Here is a 16511-nt window from a genome sequence, read left to right on the forward strand (position 1 = left end):
GTGAAGTGAGAGAGATTAATTGGAGAAACGGGTATACTATTAGTTATTATAGATGAGATGAAGATTAAGTAGTGGAAATTCTGTAACTGATGATGCAGTAACGTGATGTGAGAGAAATTAATGGAAGAAGTTATATTGACGTGAACGTGAATGAAAATGAAGTAGTGAAATTCTGTAACTGAAAGTAAGTTATTAAAAAGGATAAAAATGAAAAAAATATTGGACACCAAAATGGGTTTTTCCATTATTATTTTTTGTAAAAATGTGCATATTTTTTGTGTATGACAAATACAATATTTTATATAATTAAATATCAAATCCAGTACTCTAAATAATTAATTATTTAAAAAATTAGTATACGAATATTCTAAGAAACATTTGATAGGTGTGATTCTCTTGCATGCATTATATACCAATTAAATAACTCAGTCAATATGTCAAACAAATAATATTGTAAAAGGAAAAATTAATAAATTTTCTTGTAATATAATTTATTTATTTTAGTTTAATTTAAAAATATTTATATACTCAAATTTTAAATGCAATATTCTAAGTAATCAAGTATATTAGAAAATAAATAAAATTATCCCATTAAAAGTAATTTAAAAAGAAAAATATTAAAAAATATTTATAAAATTTTTTCATCCCATCATTGACAGATAGTTAAATACAGACATGTCAAAAAAATAAATAAAATGTACATATAAAATGTAAAGAAACTGTTTTTTTTTTGTCAAATCAAATTAATGAAAGAAAAAGACATAACGCTATTTGTCTATGTGAAAAATTGGTAACAAATTAAAAAAAAATTAAAAATAGATTAAAAATATAGATTGAGTAAGTAAATTAAAAAAAAATTTATAACTGCAGTGGAGGAAGACAAAGGAGGAAGATGGAGGCAATTCAACTGAGAATGTTAAAAAAAGGAGAAGAAATACGAAAATGATAATTTTTTTTAAGAAACTACAACAAAAACTCTAATAAAATAATTAGAGTGAAGCTACAGAGTACATTGTACTCAGAACAAAACGGTACAAACTAAAACTAAGATAAAACTAAATAAAGTTATAATTTAAATGAATATCACAAAATATAATAAAATTTACCAAAAATTACTTACCAATATGACATATAATTTAATTGAACACTTCCTCCATCATAAATTATTCTTTTGTTCTTTTTGTACATGCTTCTAAAACCAACATTTATCATAGTCATAGGCTATGAGTTATTCAAAAGGTGAAAATGTTAGAATTGAGTAAGAGAAGTAAAGAAAATTAAAGAAATGATAAAAAAAATAGATTATTTAAGTAGAGGATTGAGAAAGAAGTTACGTGTGAATTTTTTCTGTAACTAGAGTGAAATGCATAACTGTAAAGTTAGTTTTGGATTATATTGGCACTTAGCAGGGTTAAAATAGGAAAGAAAATTGGACACCAAACTTGAGGTTTTCGCATTATATATACTAGCGGCTCAACAGGCACTAACGTGCCTGTTCAGCCGCTTTTCTATTGTTTTTAAGAAATTAATTTTATTTTTTTGTTAATATATCATTCACTCTTCAAATTTATTAGATAAGTATTTTTTTATTTTAATGTTGATGTGGCTTTATTTATATTATATTTATTAAAATTAAAATTACTATAAACTAAAATATAATTAAAAAATAATAATAATAACATTATTCTGATTCAAAAAGAGTATATATAAACCAAAATACATGTTAGTTATTTACAGAAGATAATTTTTACTTAAATGTCATGGATACTCATATTTGTCTTCTTTTTTAAATGATAGGCCAAAATATGAATCTAAATACGAAGATGTCTTCATTTTTTTATAAATAGTGAAAAAATAGAATAAATGAGAATGCTTACTTTTTTTATTTTTAAATATCAAAATATAAGAATAATTAATAAATAAAATAGGAGAGTATAAAAATTGTGTATATAAAAAAAATCTTTCGTAATTTATCATATATCTTCTTATCAATGACTTCTTTAGTTTTAAAAAGGGCCAGATTTTTTTTTTTTGGTTTCCCACGGTATCCCCCAACCCGGCAGGTTAAGGACTAATCCGTCGCCGTACTGAGCTCCATTTAAGGGCCAGATTTACTGACCATAAAAATAAATATATAAACCCTTCAAGATTATTCAATTAAAAATTATGTGTAACAAAATTAAAATAAAAATTTAAAAACATTATTTACAAATTAACTATTTTTAAACGTTATTAAGTTTAATTATTTATTTTTAATTAGTATTTAATTTGAAGCCGAAATAAAAATTTATATTCAAAGCACTCTCTATCTTCATGCATAATTTCAATTGTTAAAAAATATTTTATTTTTTTTATTTTATATTTAATTTTTAAATTATCTTTAATTTTATTATTTTTTTAAAATTATTAATTTATATTTTTATTATATCCCTTACTATATTAAACACTATTTTTTCTTGCTATTATTCTCCATATGATAAATACAATACTTTACATAATTAAATATCAAATCTAGTACTCTAAATAATTAATTATATAGAAAATTAGTATACTAATATTTTAAGAAACATTTGATAGGTGTGATTTTCTTGCATGTATTATATACCAATTAAATAACTAAGCCAATATGCCAAATAAATAATATTGTAAAAGACAAAATTAATAAACTTTTTTGTAATATAATTTATTTATTTTAGTTTAATTTAAAAATATTTATATACTCAAATTTTAAATACAATATTCTAAGTAATCAAGTATTTTAGAAAATTAAAAAAAATTATCCCATTAAAAGCAATTTAAAAAGAAAAATGTATAAAAAATATTTATAAAATTTTTTCATCCCATCGTTGACAGATAGTTAAATACAAACATGTCAAAAACATAAATAAAATGTACATGTAAAATGTAAAAAAACTATTTTTTTTGTCAAATCAAATTAATGAGAGAAAAAGACATAACGCTATTTATCTACGTGAAAAATTGGTAACAAATTACAAAAATAAAAAATAGATTAAAAATATAGATTGATTAAGTAAATTGAAAAAAAATTTGTAACCGCAGTGGAGAAAGACAAAGGAAGAGGATGGAGACAATTCAATTGAAAATGTTAAAGAAAGGAGAAGAAAAACATCAAAAGAAATACAAAAATGATAAAATTTTTTAAGAAACTACAACAAAAACTCTAATAAAATAATTAGAGTGAAGCTACAGAGTACATTGTACTCAGAACAAAACGGTACAAACTAAAACTAAGATAAAACTAAATAAAATATAATTTAAATGAATATCACAAAATATAATAAAATTTACCAAAAATTACTTATCACTACTATTGATGATAATTGAACACTTCTTTCGTCATAAATTATTCTTTTGTTCTTTTCGTACATGCTTCTAAAACCAACATTTATCATAGTCATAGTCTATTTTAGGAAGTTGTCTAAAGAGTTATTCAAAAGGTAAAAATGTTAGAGTTGAGTAAGAGAAGTAAAGAAAATTAAAGAAATGATAAAAAAATAGATTATTTAAGTTGATGATTGAGAAAGAAGTTACCTGTGAATTTTTGTTGTAACTGGTAGTGAAATACATAACTGTAAAGTTAGTTTTGGATTATGTTGGCACTTAGCAGGATTAAAATAGGAAAGAAAATTGGACACCAAACTTGAGGTATTCGCATTATATATTGTTATAGATATATATTGTTATAGATATTGTTATATATATATATATTGTTATAGATATTGTATTTAAAGTATATTAAGATATTATAATAATATCTATAACTATATCATTTAGGACAATTATGGAAGGTTTATGGAATCAAAACCTAAGAAATTATTATTATTAATTAAATAAATACACATGATTCTTACCTATATTTGCATCATTCGATCTGTTACTTGGACCATGTTATTATGAGTATTAAATAAATTTGTTATTAACATGAAAATATATTGTAAAAGATAATTCATATTAAATGATATACTAACTACATAAATTTATTAATGGGATGTATAACTTAACTGTCACGCCTTCTGGCGAGGTGTTGCTCCTCTGTTCTTCGCTCACCACTTCCATTGGTATCTTGTCAACTGTAATTAATCAGAACAAATATATAAACATAGTTTTACACTTTTATTTAATGACGAAAAACAAATTATATATTAGATGAAGAGAAAAAGATGCATGAAAAAATGGATGAGAAACGAAGGAAGTTTTTCTAGTAACAGCAATGTGAAGTGAGAGAGAATAAGGGAAGAAAGAGATCATTATTATAGAAGTTACTTGAATTTATAAAATAAGAAAGAACGTGAATGAAGATGAGGTAGTGGGAGTATTGTAACGCGGAATAACTGACGTGGGATAGGTTATTAGGAAGGATAAAAATGGAAAAAAGTATATTGTTATAGATATTTTTTGAAGCATATCATTTTTATTATATAAAAATAACTTAAATACCTTTTAATGTGATTATGATAAGTCATTAAGTATTATATTTTTTTTACTAATTTATATTTAATAATTTACCTCTAACTTTTAATTATAGTAAAAATATAAGATATGATGTAAAAAAAAAAGCTAAAGTGACATAAATTTTTTACTAACAAAAAACAATATTTTTTATTTTTTATACATGTATCTATTTTTTTAAGTTATATATTTTAATTTATATAAATTAATGATAATTAAATGTACAAAAAAAAATACTAATTAATTAAAAAATAAAATTTAAGATAAACATATCTTAAATAAATTGAAATAAAATAAAAATTTTTAATCATAATCATTAATTTTATATATATATACTTCAAGATTTATACTTCGAAAACTCAATATATTAATATTTTGTATTTTTATTTTTTAATTTTAAATTATCACAAACATTAGTTACTAATTTTATATAATAGATTTTTTCTGAATTTTTATTGCTTGTTCGTTGCTAATTTTTACATAATCTATTCTATTATTTCCGCCTATAAAACTATCAACTACCTAATATTATGTTTTAATTAATAAGAATGATGACATTAATATTTTTTTATAAGTCTTATTATTATTTATAATTATAACCATAAATAAATTTATTTTCTTAATGAATGTTAATTTTGTTGTCAAATTTTATATTATTTTTAAAATTTTAATATAATTGAGTCTAATTTTTACATTTTAAAATGAATTTACTCAAAAAAATTAATATGTAAATCACATTATTATTATTATAAAAGTATTTTTTTAATATAATTAGTGGTGCTTATTTAAACTATTAAATTTAGCTTCTAATTAATAATATTAAAGTCAATCTATTTTATTATCTTGTGCCTTCAAAAAATTTATATGACTGATGCCGCTAAGATGCTTCTCTGCTTTTTCATGGATAATGCATTTTTTGGAACAACTCTTCATTTATCTTAAAGGGCTGCTCATATTTTCCATATATAAGAGCTTGATTTTACCTTCTCCCTTTACACATTAGTCCGAGTCCAATAGGATGTTCCCTGATATATTTTTTTTTTGTGACAATGAAAATTTAATGATTTCCCAAAAACAAATGGTCACGAATCTTTAACCACTAATACATATTTACTTTTATTCTTACAAATGCATAAATTCAAGAATTTGACCATTATCATGCATCTCATCAAGAAGGTTCTGCAAAACCTATTATTTGCACATTGAACTTTTGTAGCGTTTTTTACTAGAAAAGAAAGTTTGGTATTCATATAAATTAAATCATATGAAATTTGTTTATTTTATTGAACAATAAATCTTTAAAAAATGTAGGCTTATGACTTCTTTCAACATTCTTACAAATAATATTCATACGCATTATCACTTTTTTTTAGCAATAATATTAGAAAAAAATATAATTTGTTGTCATTCTAAAAAATAAATTCATAACAGGTCAACTGACATAAAAATATAACATTTGAAAAAAAAAACATTACAATTAGTATATTTATTTTAACAAATATTCTACTATCTAATATTATAAAAAAATACATTGACTACTTTAAATTGCTACATGTCAACTTCCATCTACAGTCGTAGTAGTAGTAGAATGCTTAAATTGAGATATATTCATCAAGCAAACAATCAATAAAAGAAACTATACATAAAGAAAAAAAAGAGTTGAAATAGTAAGAGCGATAAAAATTACGATTCTTATAATTTTGTGTGGCCATCTATATATAATAGACCAGACAACTATGATTATCTAATAAAATTAATTTGTATTTATTGTACTTAACTTGAATAAGTAAGAAATTATCTTATTTTAATTTAGTCCTTAATTCACATGATTTGAATTTAGTTCAATATATATGATTTGATTTAATTTAATTTAATTATTAGTTGAAAATATCTCTATTGCCTATTTTATTCATAGATTTATTATTTTAATGACTAATAAATTAATCAAATTAATTAATTAGTACACACAATAAATTTGGTTTAATAAATTAAAAGAAATAAATTAAAAAATACTAACAGAATATTAAAATAAATAAATTAAAAAATATTACCAAATAAAATTGATATAAATTATAATAAATGATATAATATTTAAATATCTAATCAAATCAATTAGTTGATATAATTAGTTTATCGTAATAACTTGTATTTAATGAGTTAAAAGAAATAAATCAGGAAACACCCTCCGAAGCATGCCACGTCAACTTCATCATTAAGTGACAGAAATCCAATTTTTATATAACAGAGTAGATAGATATTTCATATTTTTTGGAGATTAGAGTTTAAATTATTCAAATTAAGACAAAAGAAATTTTAGTAGGAATAAAAGAGAAGAGAAAAGATAAAAAAAAAATAAGTAGAAAGTCTGTTACACCATAATTTGCCCTTTTTCATTAGGGAGGACATTACTGAAGATTTCAATTTCCAAAAGTGTTTTAATCATATTCTTCTATTGATAGAAGAGATACAAACAAAATCTTATCAGAACAAGGAGAAAAATAGAGACATTAGAGCATAAAATAGTTCTCTAATAGAAGTGTTAGTCTCTATTTTGTTAAAATTTAAGATAATTTGGGTATGCTTGACCAGTCTATTCAATATTTATTTATTTAACATTTTCAGTTAATTATTGTGTTATTTTTGCTTTAACATCCTACTAAACTCTTAAAAGAAATGTTCTAAACAAAATTATTTAAATTAACAACTCGTTTTTTGTTGTAGATTAAAAGAATGTGATCGGCTAAAAAAAATCTATGTTTTAAGAGTTTATTTTTAGAATAAAAATTTGCCCATTCAAAGAATCAAGACAATCTGATGGAAGATTATGACTGATGATCAGTTTTGAAACGGCTTGTCTTTGACAACAAGCAACCATGAGCATTAAAAAATTAGCTAGTTTTTATTGAAATTAAACTAAACTTGCTTCAAAACTAGTTTTTTAATGATATTTCATAAGGTCATTTAGCAAACAAAAAATACATTAAAGGAAAATAAAAGTGTTTATGGTGAGTCTTAGATCTTAGACAACAAGAAGATTAAGGCAAATAGTAAATTATATATGAAGGTTACACAATTGATATGTACCAGAAGACAACACAACTTTTATCTCTAATAAGATACTTGCAAATTTTATGTTGGAAAGAAGATCATTCGATTGATATAATTTTAATTTATTTTTCAATATTTTAGTTATTGATTTCGTGTATTTGATATTTGAATATTGAAATTTTAATTTTATATGAACTCAACTTTCTTATTAAAACTAAATAAAGTACTAAAATTATCTGAGACTAATTAACGTACCAACAAATTTATTCATACAATACTACAACATTTTGGAACTGAAACAACATTTAAAAAGTGTTGCCTAAAGATTGCCTTTGATCTATAACAACGTTTTGGGACTTGAGGTAACGTTTTGGGGGGTGGCTTGCAGATGCGGCCATTGCCTTAAGTCAAGGCAATGCTTTTTTGCTTCAAAAGTAACGCTTCTGAAGACAACTCTTTAAAAGCATTACTTATTCTTTAAAATAGACAACGCTCCTGAACTGTGTTTTAGACAACACTTTACACCTGTTCTTTTAGCTGTCATGCTTCAGCTACTAGTAAAAAACGTTGCGTCTTCTTTTGAGTATGCAACACGTTGAAGTGTTACCTATTGTTTAAAATATGCAACATGATGAAATGTTGCCTATCAGTTTGATATGCAACCCTTGGAAGCATTGCTTATTCTTCTAAATATGCAACCCATATAAGTGTTACCTCTAAACTAAATATGCAACCATTGAAAGGTTGTCTTTTTTAGCTAAAAATAAGAATTATTTTTGCAGTGAAAATACAAAAAAAGACATGTATAATCATTTTAATTATTATATAAATTTATACACAATAAAATTCAGAAAAGAGATAAAACCTTAATAACTAATGAAGTTCTAATTAAAATGGATATTAAAAGGTTCAACTAGCATTTTAAATACATATATTCATGTTTGCCAATGAATCTCGTAATAATTTGCTGAAGATTATTAGGATGCTTATTAGGATGCTTGGTTGAAAGCTCATCAGAACCAAAAACAGAAAATGCTTTCCACTTTTGAAGCTCGCTTCATTTGTATGCTAGAGAAGATGATTGAGGTTCTTTTCACTCTTTCCCTGACCCTAAAAACGAGGACGGAGATGAACCAGAAACATGGATGTGCTGAAGGAAAAGATCTTAGCCTGGTTGAGAACTCATCAGATTCGAAAACAAAAGATTGCTGCTGAAGACAAAGATTCTAACTTAGTTGAATGCTCATCAGATATGGAAGACCTCCAATGTTTTGATTGTCTAGAGAATTACAAACACTTGATTAAACTACTCCTGATTTTGAGAAGTCAGGTAATAATGTGCATTGAGAGATGGAAAAAGAACTTCAACCTAGGAAATTAGCAAGTTTCTTATCATAAACCTTAGGCAGAAGCTGAAAGATCGACCAAAGTAGACTTGGTTTAATGCATGTATCCCCAGCAAGTTTGGATTAAATGCCCCTGCTCACCAATAAAATGCATAGTTAACAAAAGTCATTAACAATCACACTCTACACTTAAGCTGATTTATTCACCATATAGCTTCATTTTATGAGAGAAAAAGAAACAACAGGAACAAAATAAAATAGTAATCATAGCAAGCATTCACAATCCTATCTCTCAACTATTTTTTCCCCTGCCTGAAAAAGTAAATAAACAAATTAGTCTACAAGCACAAGAGGATCCCATGCTAAGCTTTTTGAATCTAATAATGCTTCTTCGGCCATCCCTATTGGAGGTCCAAGGAAACTCTAGCAGACTTCTCGTAATTGAGATTCATCTGCTTCTTTGAAATTATTTTATAATCTTGGTTTAGTCTTCAGGTAGTGTAATTGCATAGAGTGCCTCATGGCCCATATATGCAAGAATGAAAATGTTCCAAATTGTTTCTTTTTTTTTTTTTTGCGCCTGGTGCAGTACCAAATACAGAAGTCAATAAATACATACCTAGTCCAGTTCCAGCATGGTTTCCAGGCCAAATATTTTCTAACATCAACCTACAAGGATGCCAGCTTACCACTATGAATTGAACCTAAACTCCAAGAGATGGCAAAATTTGATGCAGGAAAGCAGTCATTTGCAACCTTTAACCAACACTTGAGACTCATGTCAAATAGAAAAGCATGGCAAGTGGCCATTAATATGGAATACTTAGTCTGACATTCTACAGAACATGGATACAACACCATACCCAGTACAGCTAAACACATCTATGGGCATGGAAATTCTAAATAACATAGGACACAACATGGCCAGTTACAAAAATTTGTATTGAAAAATTATTATATAAGCATAAATATTAAAACAGATAAACGATCATTTAAGAATTAGCATAGGTTATCGAGGTATGTCATAAAAGAATTTATACATACGCTTGCACTTACAAGCCTTCAGGAGCGTAGGTTTGGGATCATAGCCTCAATGAAATTGGCAACTAGTTCAAAACTTAAAATACTCAAGAAATAAAATGACTAATATGCATGTTAATAAAATGACTAATGAACTATTATATTAAAAAATAAGAACTAAATGCTCAAGAAATTATATTAAGAGAAAATGAAATTGTAATAACAACAAATAATTGGCAATTATTTCTCCTCAATCCTCTTTCCCTCACTATCTACTTTCTCAATCCCAGAAAAACAGCACAAGAACTAAAGTGAGCGCACGTACGTACGCACGCCCAAATCTCAACCCCAAAATCGAAATTGAAATCTCAGTTCCACACTCCTTTAATTTGCTCCACAACACAATCTAGGGATGGCAAAATTCCCCGAAACACGGGGATCCCTGCAGTGACTACCCCGAATGGGGATCTGATTGTGGGGAATTTTTTCCGTGGGGATGGGGGACAAAATTCCCTCGAAGCAAGCGCGGAGACCCGAGCGGGGATCCCCGCCCCGTCCCCGCTATTCCCCGAAATTTATGAATTCCTTGAATTATCCTTAACAGTTTATTTCTCATATATGTTTTTTAGTACACACACACACGCGCGCGCGCACACACACACACACACACACACACAGTCCATACTCCATCCAACCTCTCTGCAGCCACCCCCTCGTCACCCTTCTCACCGCATCGTCATAACTCACCATTCCATCACCCTTACCGCGTCGTAATTTCTATTTGTGGCGTTCCTTTTCGTAACTCTGCAGTTGTGTCCATTCTCCTCTCTATTGCCGCATCTCCCACCTCGTCCACTACTTTTTCCTTTGGCTCGTCGTTGTGTCCCCCCATTGCGTTATTTCGAAAGAAGTCACCATCGTGTCATTTAGACTTTTTGTATAAAATCTTGCAGTTTTTGTATAAGATAGATACTTGCAGCTCTATTCATATGGAAATTAATAATTAGTTAGAACTATTATGTAGATGCGGAATGGGGTCCCCGCAGGGAATGGGGCCCTGTGGGGAATGGGGATGGGAGCAATATTTCCCCACGACGGAGAATGGGGGCGGGGATGGGGATGGGAAGCAGGGAGGCATCCCCCGCCTCCGCCCCGCCCTGCCGCATTGACATCCCTGTCACAATCCGAATTATAAAATAGGTTTTGTCAAATACAATCACAATTTAATTTAATCTAATCAATTACAAAAATACAACAACAACAACAACAACAAAGCCTTGTCCCACTAAGTGGGGTCGGCTACATGAATCAAACGACGCCATTGTGCTCTGTCATGTATCATGTCTACAGAGAGACCGTTTACATGTAGATCTTGTTTGACCACCTCATGGATGGTCTTCTTAGGTCTTCCTCTGCCTTTCACCCTTTGTCCATCTTCCATCTCATCCACCCTCCTGACTGGATGTTCTATCGGTCTTCTTCCCACATGTCCAAACCACCTGAGACGCGATTCAACCATCTTTTCCACAATGGGTGCTACTCCAACTCTCTCCCTTATATCTTCATTCCTTATTTTATCCAATCGCGTATGACCACTCATCCATCTCAACATCTTCATCTCTGCCACACTCAACTTATGTTCGTGCTCCCCTTTAGCCGCCCAACACTCCGTACCATACAGCATAGCCGGTCTTATAGCGGTGCGATAGAATTTACCTTTAAGTTTTAAAGGCACTTTTTTGTCGCATATAAAACCAGATGCACTCCGCCATTTTGACCAACCTGCTTGGATCCTATGATTTACATCCTGTTCAATCTCTCCATTATCCTGTATGATGCACCCAAGATACTTAAAACTTTTAACTTTTCGCAGGATGTTTTCTCCAATCTTCACCTCTATATTGGAGTTTTCCCTTCTCAGACTAAACTTACATTCCATATATTCCGTCTTGCTACGGCTTATGCGCAGACCATACACTTTTAAAGCTTCTCTCCATAACTCCAACTTCTTATTTAGGTCTTCCCTTGACTTTCCCATAAGGACGATATCATCGGCAAAAAGCATGCACCATGGCACAGGCTCTTGGATGTGCTCTGTGAGTACTTCCAAGACTAATGTGAAAAGGTATGGACTTAAGGATGATCCCTGGTGTAATCCTATACCAATAGGGAATTCCTCTGTCACACCACCTTGAGTCTTCACACTAGTTGTGGCCCCATCATACATGTCTTTAATTGCCCGAATATATGCGATCTTTACTCTCCTCTTTTCTAAAACCTTCCATAAGACCTCCCTTGGTACCCTATCATACGCTTTTTCCAAATCAATAAACACCATGTGTAGATCCCTTTTATTACTACGATACCTCTCCATCATCCTTCTTAATAGGTATATCGCTTCAGTGGTAGATCTGCCTGGCATAAATCCAAATTGGTTCTCTGTTACTTGTGTCTCTTTTCTCAACCTCCGTTCTATCACCCTTTCCCATAACTTCATAGTATGACTCATAAGCTTAATCCCTCTATAGTTTCCGCAACTTTGTATATCCCCCTTATTCTTGTAGATAGGTACCAAGGTGCTCTTTCTCCACTCATCAGGCATCTTCTTTGACCTTAAAATCTCATTAAAAAGCTTGGTTAACCAATTGATGCCTTTTCCTCCAAGACCCTTCCAAACCTCAATCGGGATATTATCAGGTCCTACTGCCCTGCCATTTTTCATCTGCTTTAGAGCCTCTTTTACCTCGAAGTCTCGAATCCTTCGATAGTAGTTAAAGTTTTGATCTTCTTCCCTTGTGCATAATCGACCAAGGCTCGGAAGAGTCTTCTGTCCCTCATTAAATAACTCGTAGAAGTAGCTCTTCCACCTTTCATTAATCTTCTCCTCTTGAGCCAACACCTCTCCATCCTTATCCTTTATGCACTTAACCTGATCCAAATCTCTCGTTCTTCTTTCCCGACTCTTTGCGATTCTATATATACCTTTTTCTCCTTCTTTCTCCTTCTAAGCAAGATTTATTGTTCCACAAGTGCAGGATTTATCACATTGCTAAAATCTAATCAAAAGTCTAAAATAATTAAACTAAAATCACATTGCTAAATTGTGATTACTGAAAAACGAAACAACAATTTACATCAAACCTAAGAGGTATTTGAAGGTGCGCGACAAATTGGTAGAATCTTTGTCCTTCGACATGGTCGAACTCGAAACTGCAAAAACAATGAAAAGAAGAAAAGGATTATGTGAGCTTCTTCAATCAGTTAGACTGAGAGAGAGAGAGAGAGAGAGAGAGAGAGAGAGAGAGAGAGAGAGAGAGAGATGTATACTGGAACTAGTTTTGTTATTTCAAAAATGTAGCTAAATTAACCAAGTAATATGTAAAATCAATCTGCAAGCCTTCAAGGACGACGACGGAGGAAGAGATGCCTGAGGACCGAGGCTGAGGCGAGAGGCTTAGGCGAGAGGCTTGAGAGAAAGAGGTGAACGACAGAAAATTGTCGATTTATTTGAGAGGACAGAGGACAACAACACGGCGGAGCAGAGCAGAGGTTTCAGAACGGCGGAGCAGATTAAATGTTTCAGAACGGCGTGAGCAGAAAAACATAGCAGAGCAGAACACGGCGCGAGCTCGAGCAATGAGAAACACTACGACGGCGAGCAGAGAAGAGGATTACAATGCAAGGTAGAAACGATAACAGAAGAGCAAGGCAGAGACGGTGCTGGAGGTGAAGAAAGTGGCGACGGCACAACTTCTCTCTCCATCGTCTTCTTATCCTTTCTCTTCTTCCTCCTTCGATGGCGGTTCTCCTTTCTTCTCTTCTCTTTCTTCTTCTCCTGCCTTTTTCCAGTGCAACGTAGAACCCTAATCCTCTTTTGGTCATTCTTTTCTAAATTCTAATATTAACCTTGTGTTTTATTGTTAGGTTATTTTTGCTTTTTTCTATTAAATTGGATTTATATAATTTTGTGTATTCAAATTTTCTCTGCTAAGGTTTAGGTATGACCGAAGGGGTAGTGAGGGGAGTTGTGTGTTTACGAAGAGGGTGATACACAGTGAGGTAAGGTAATGCCGGCAATAGAAATACTGATGAAAAGGAGGAGGCTACTAAGGGTTTTAAAGGAGAACATGGCTTTCAGAAGGTTTTCTTTCGCGACATGATGATTGGCCAGAAGTCTTTGTCTCCTATACTTTGGGATGAGACTTTAGAAGGAGAGAGGCTAGCCAAGGTGATTAAAGGGAATCACGGGGATCCGCATCCTCCTCGGGTCATCTTCTCAGGAGAAGGACTGGCGGCATTATCTGTACCATATAAAGAGGCCATCGTCGTCAAAATCTCGAGCAAACATATGAGTTGCACGTTGATGGTGCATAAGCTGGATATGGTGTGGAGATTGAAAGGTGGGTTTCAAGTTCTGAACATTTTCTAGATTAATGCTTTCAAAGATCAGGAGAGGGTTTTACTTGGTGATCCTTGGATGATATTCGGGTTCTATCTTGCTGTAAAGCCATGGTCACCAGAATTCTTTTCAAAGGAGGAGGTTTTTGGATCCACCATAGTATGGGTACACTTTTATGGCTTAGAGATTCGTTACTATCATGAGAGGGCTATGTTGAGGATTACCGCTGCGGTGGGAAAGCCAGTGAAAATTGATGTAGCAACTAACATGGCAGCGAGAGAGAAGTATGCGAGGGCTTGTGTGGAGATTGATTTAAGCATCCTATTACTAGTAGTGTTGAGGTGGATGGGAGGGTTTTGAATGTTAAATATGAAAGCCTTGAGTTGATCTGCAATATGTGTGGTTGTTATGGGCATGTTGGTGTGGACTATAAATTGATTAGTTCAATTTCGGCAAACATTGATGAAACAAGGGTAAATGAAGCCAAGGAAGAAGAGCATGAGAAGATGGATCATGTACCGTTTTCTTCTAATATTGAGAAGTCTTTTGTTTTTGGTAGTGCTACAATTGGGATAGAGAAGAGTAAGGATAAGGAAGTGCATGTAATGGAAGTGGCACATGCAGGGGATGCGACGTGGATCAAGGTGGAAAGAAAGGCAAAGGGCAAGAAGGTCTTTTTGGTATTCTTGACCAAGATAAGTCCAAAAAAGCTTATGTGGATAAATCTTTTAATTATGTTGCCAAAGAAGAGCCTGTTATGAAAGGCATCAATGGGATTGAATCATCTTCACACATGAGTAAGGGCAATCAACTGCTAAAACAAGCGAGGAAATTTAAATTAGCTTCGTCAGGTTCTACCTCTTCTCAAGGTGTGACGGGTGGCAAGCAAGGACCTAGTTTAGCACAGGTAGAGGTTTATTCGTAAGGTGCTGTGACTTTTAAAACGCCATTCAGAAGCAAATTAAAGAGATTAAGGCTTAATTCTCTTCAGAGTTTCTCGGTTGAGAATGGCGTGATAAGCATACTGGATGGTAACGAGCGTTTTGTCGATAATGGGCACAGTGCGGTTATAGTGGAGGCCCCACTCACTATCCTCAACAAATCTGAGTTGTGGGTCTTATTCCAAGTAATATTAATATGGATTGTGCAAATATTATAGCTTGGAATATGAGAGGTGCCAGAAATAAATTAGCTCGGGTGCATCTGAAATAATTGGTAAAAAAATTTTATCCGTACATTTTTATTATTTTAGAGACTCATTGTGCTTTCCAGAAGGTGGTTGTTTTCTGTAACAAATTAGGTTATACTCCTATTCATATTAAAGAAGTGCAGGGGCATAGTAGAGGTATTTGGGTGCTCTTTGCATGGCCCGGAGTGTCTTATAGTGTCGTGGCAGCGAGTTCACAAGTGGTCTGTATTGAGTTTTCGAATGGCAGTCTCTCGTGGGTCTGTGCAGCAATTTATGCAAGTCCAATTCCTAGTATAAGGGAAGTAGCTTGGAGTGTTTTGTCAGATTTCTCCAGAAATTATTCAGGTCCTTTGTTAGTTATTCGAGATTTTAATGAGATCCTTCTTTCATCTGAAGTTAAAGGTGGAAACTTTGTCTCTCGAAGGGTAGAGCGGTTTAGAGCTCTCCTAGATGAGTGTGATTTGATTGATTTGGGAGCTCATGGATCCTTGTACAGTTGGTTCAGACATATTCAGGGTAATCGGTTCATTTCGAAGAGGCTGGATAGGGTTGTGGCAACAGATGCTTAGTGTTTTCATTTTTCGGAAAGCTATATGGAGAATTTGGCGAGGATGCATTCTGACCACTGTCCCATTCTGGTGCGATGTCAAGGTAATGATATAAGAGCTGGGATAAAACCTTTTCATTTTCAAGTAGCTTGGTCTCATCATCCAAGTTTTTCTTCGGTGGTCAAGGGTTCTTGGGACAATGGTAGATCCAACCCTATTCGATGCCTTTCTCAGGTCAGAGATGATGCTTTGGCCTTTAACCGAGATGTCTTTGAAAACATTTTTAAGAGAAAGAGGGATTTGGAGAAGCGTTTGACTTGTATCCAACAAAGAATGGAAAGAGTTGATGCTCTATCCCTTATATAGGAAAAGGGGGACTTACAGTCTGAATATAGTAATCTGCTTATGCAAGAGGAGTAGTTTTGGTATCAAAAATTCCGAGAGAACTGGGTATGACTTGGAGATAGGAATACTAAGTTCTTTCGTATGCA

At 31.4% G+C, this 16511-nt stretch overlaps 1 protein-coding gene and 1 long non-coding RNA gene across 2 annotated transcripts; one reads left to right on the forward strand and one right to left on the reverse strand.

The window, feature by feature from the left end:
* Nucleotides 1–7915: 7915 nt before the first annotated feature.
* LOC148572026 (uncharacterized) lies at nucleotides 7916–13950 on the reverse strand. Its single transcript, XR_015907576.1, has 4 exons — nucleotides 13026–13950; nucleotides 8919–8997; nucleotides 8562–8797; nucleotides 7916–8125 (listed from the first exon to the last, which is right to left on the reverse strand). It is a non-coding gene; the product is annotated as an uncharacterized LOC148572026 (long non-coding RNA).
* A 90-nt stretch (nucleotides 13951–14040) lies between these two features.
* LOC148572027 (uncharacterized) lies at nucleotides 14041–16041 on the forward strand. Its single transcript, XM_088507356.1, has 5 exons — nucleotides 14041–14284; nucleotides 14330–14624; nucleotides 14726–14963; nucleotides 15275–15409; nucleotides 15556–16041. The coding sequence occupies exons 1-5, from the start codon at nucleotides 14041–14043 to the stop codon at nucleotides 16039–16041; spliced, it is 1398 nt and encodes a 465-aa protein (XP_088363482.1).
* The last annotated feature ends 470 nt before the right edge of the window (nucleotides 16042–16511 follow it).

The sequence above is a fragment of the Arachis ipaensis genome, chromosome B3 (genome assembly GCF_059453495.1).
Source record: "Arachis ipaensis isolate K30076 ecotype BB chromosome B3, ASM5945349v1, whole genome shotgun sequence".
Taxonomy (NCBI): domain Eukaryota; kingdom Viridiplantae; phylum Streptophyta; class Magnoliopsida; order Fabales; family Fabaceae; genus Arachis; species Arachis ipaensis.

What these genes read in the sequence shown, in the direction of transcription:
- LOC148572027 (XM_088507356.1), top strand. Translation starts at nt 14,041, where the DNA reads ATGATGATTGGCCAGAAGTCTTTGTCTCCTATACTTTGGGATGAGACT. An exon ending in TATGGTGTGGAGATTGAAAG is followed by an intron (nt 14,285 to 14,329) that starts GTGGGTTTCAAG and finishes ATGCTTTCAAAG; the next exon opens with ATCAGGAGAGGGTTTTACTT. An exon ending in AGGGCAAGAAGGTCTTTTTG is followed by an intron (nt 14,964 to 15,274) that starts GTATTCTTGACC and finishes AATTCTCTTCAG; the next exon opens with AGTTTCTCGGTTGAGAATGG.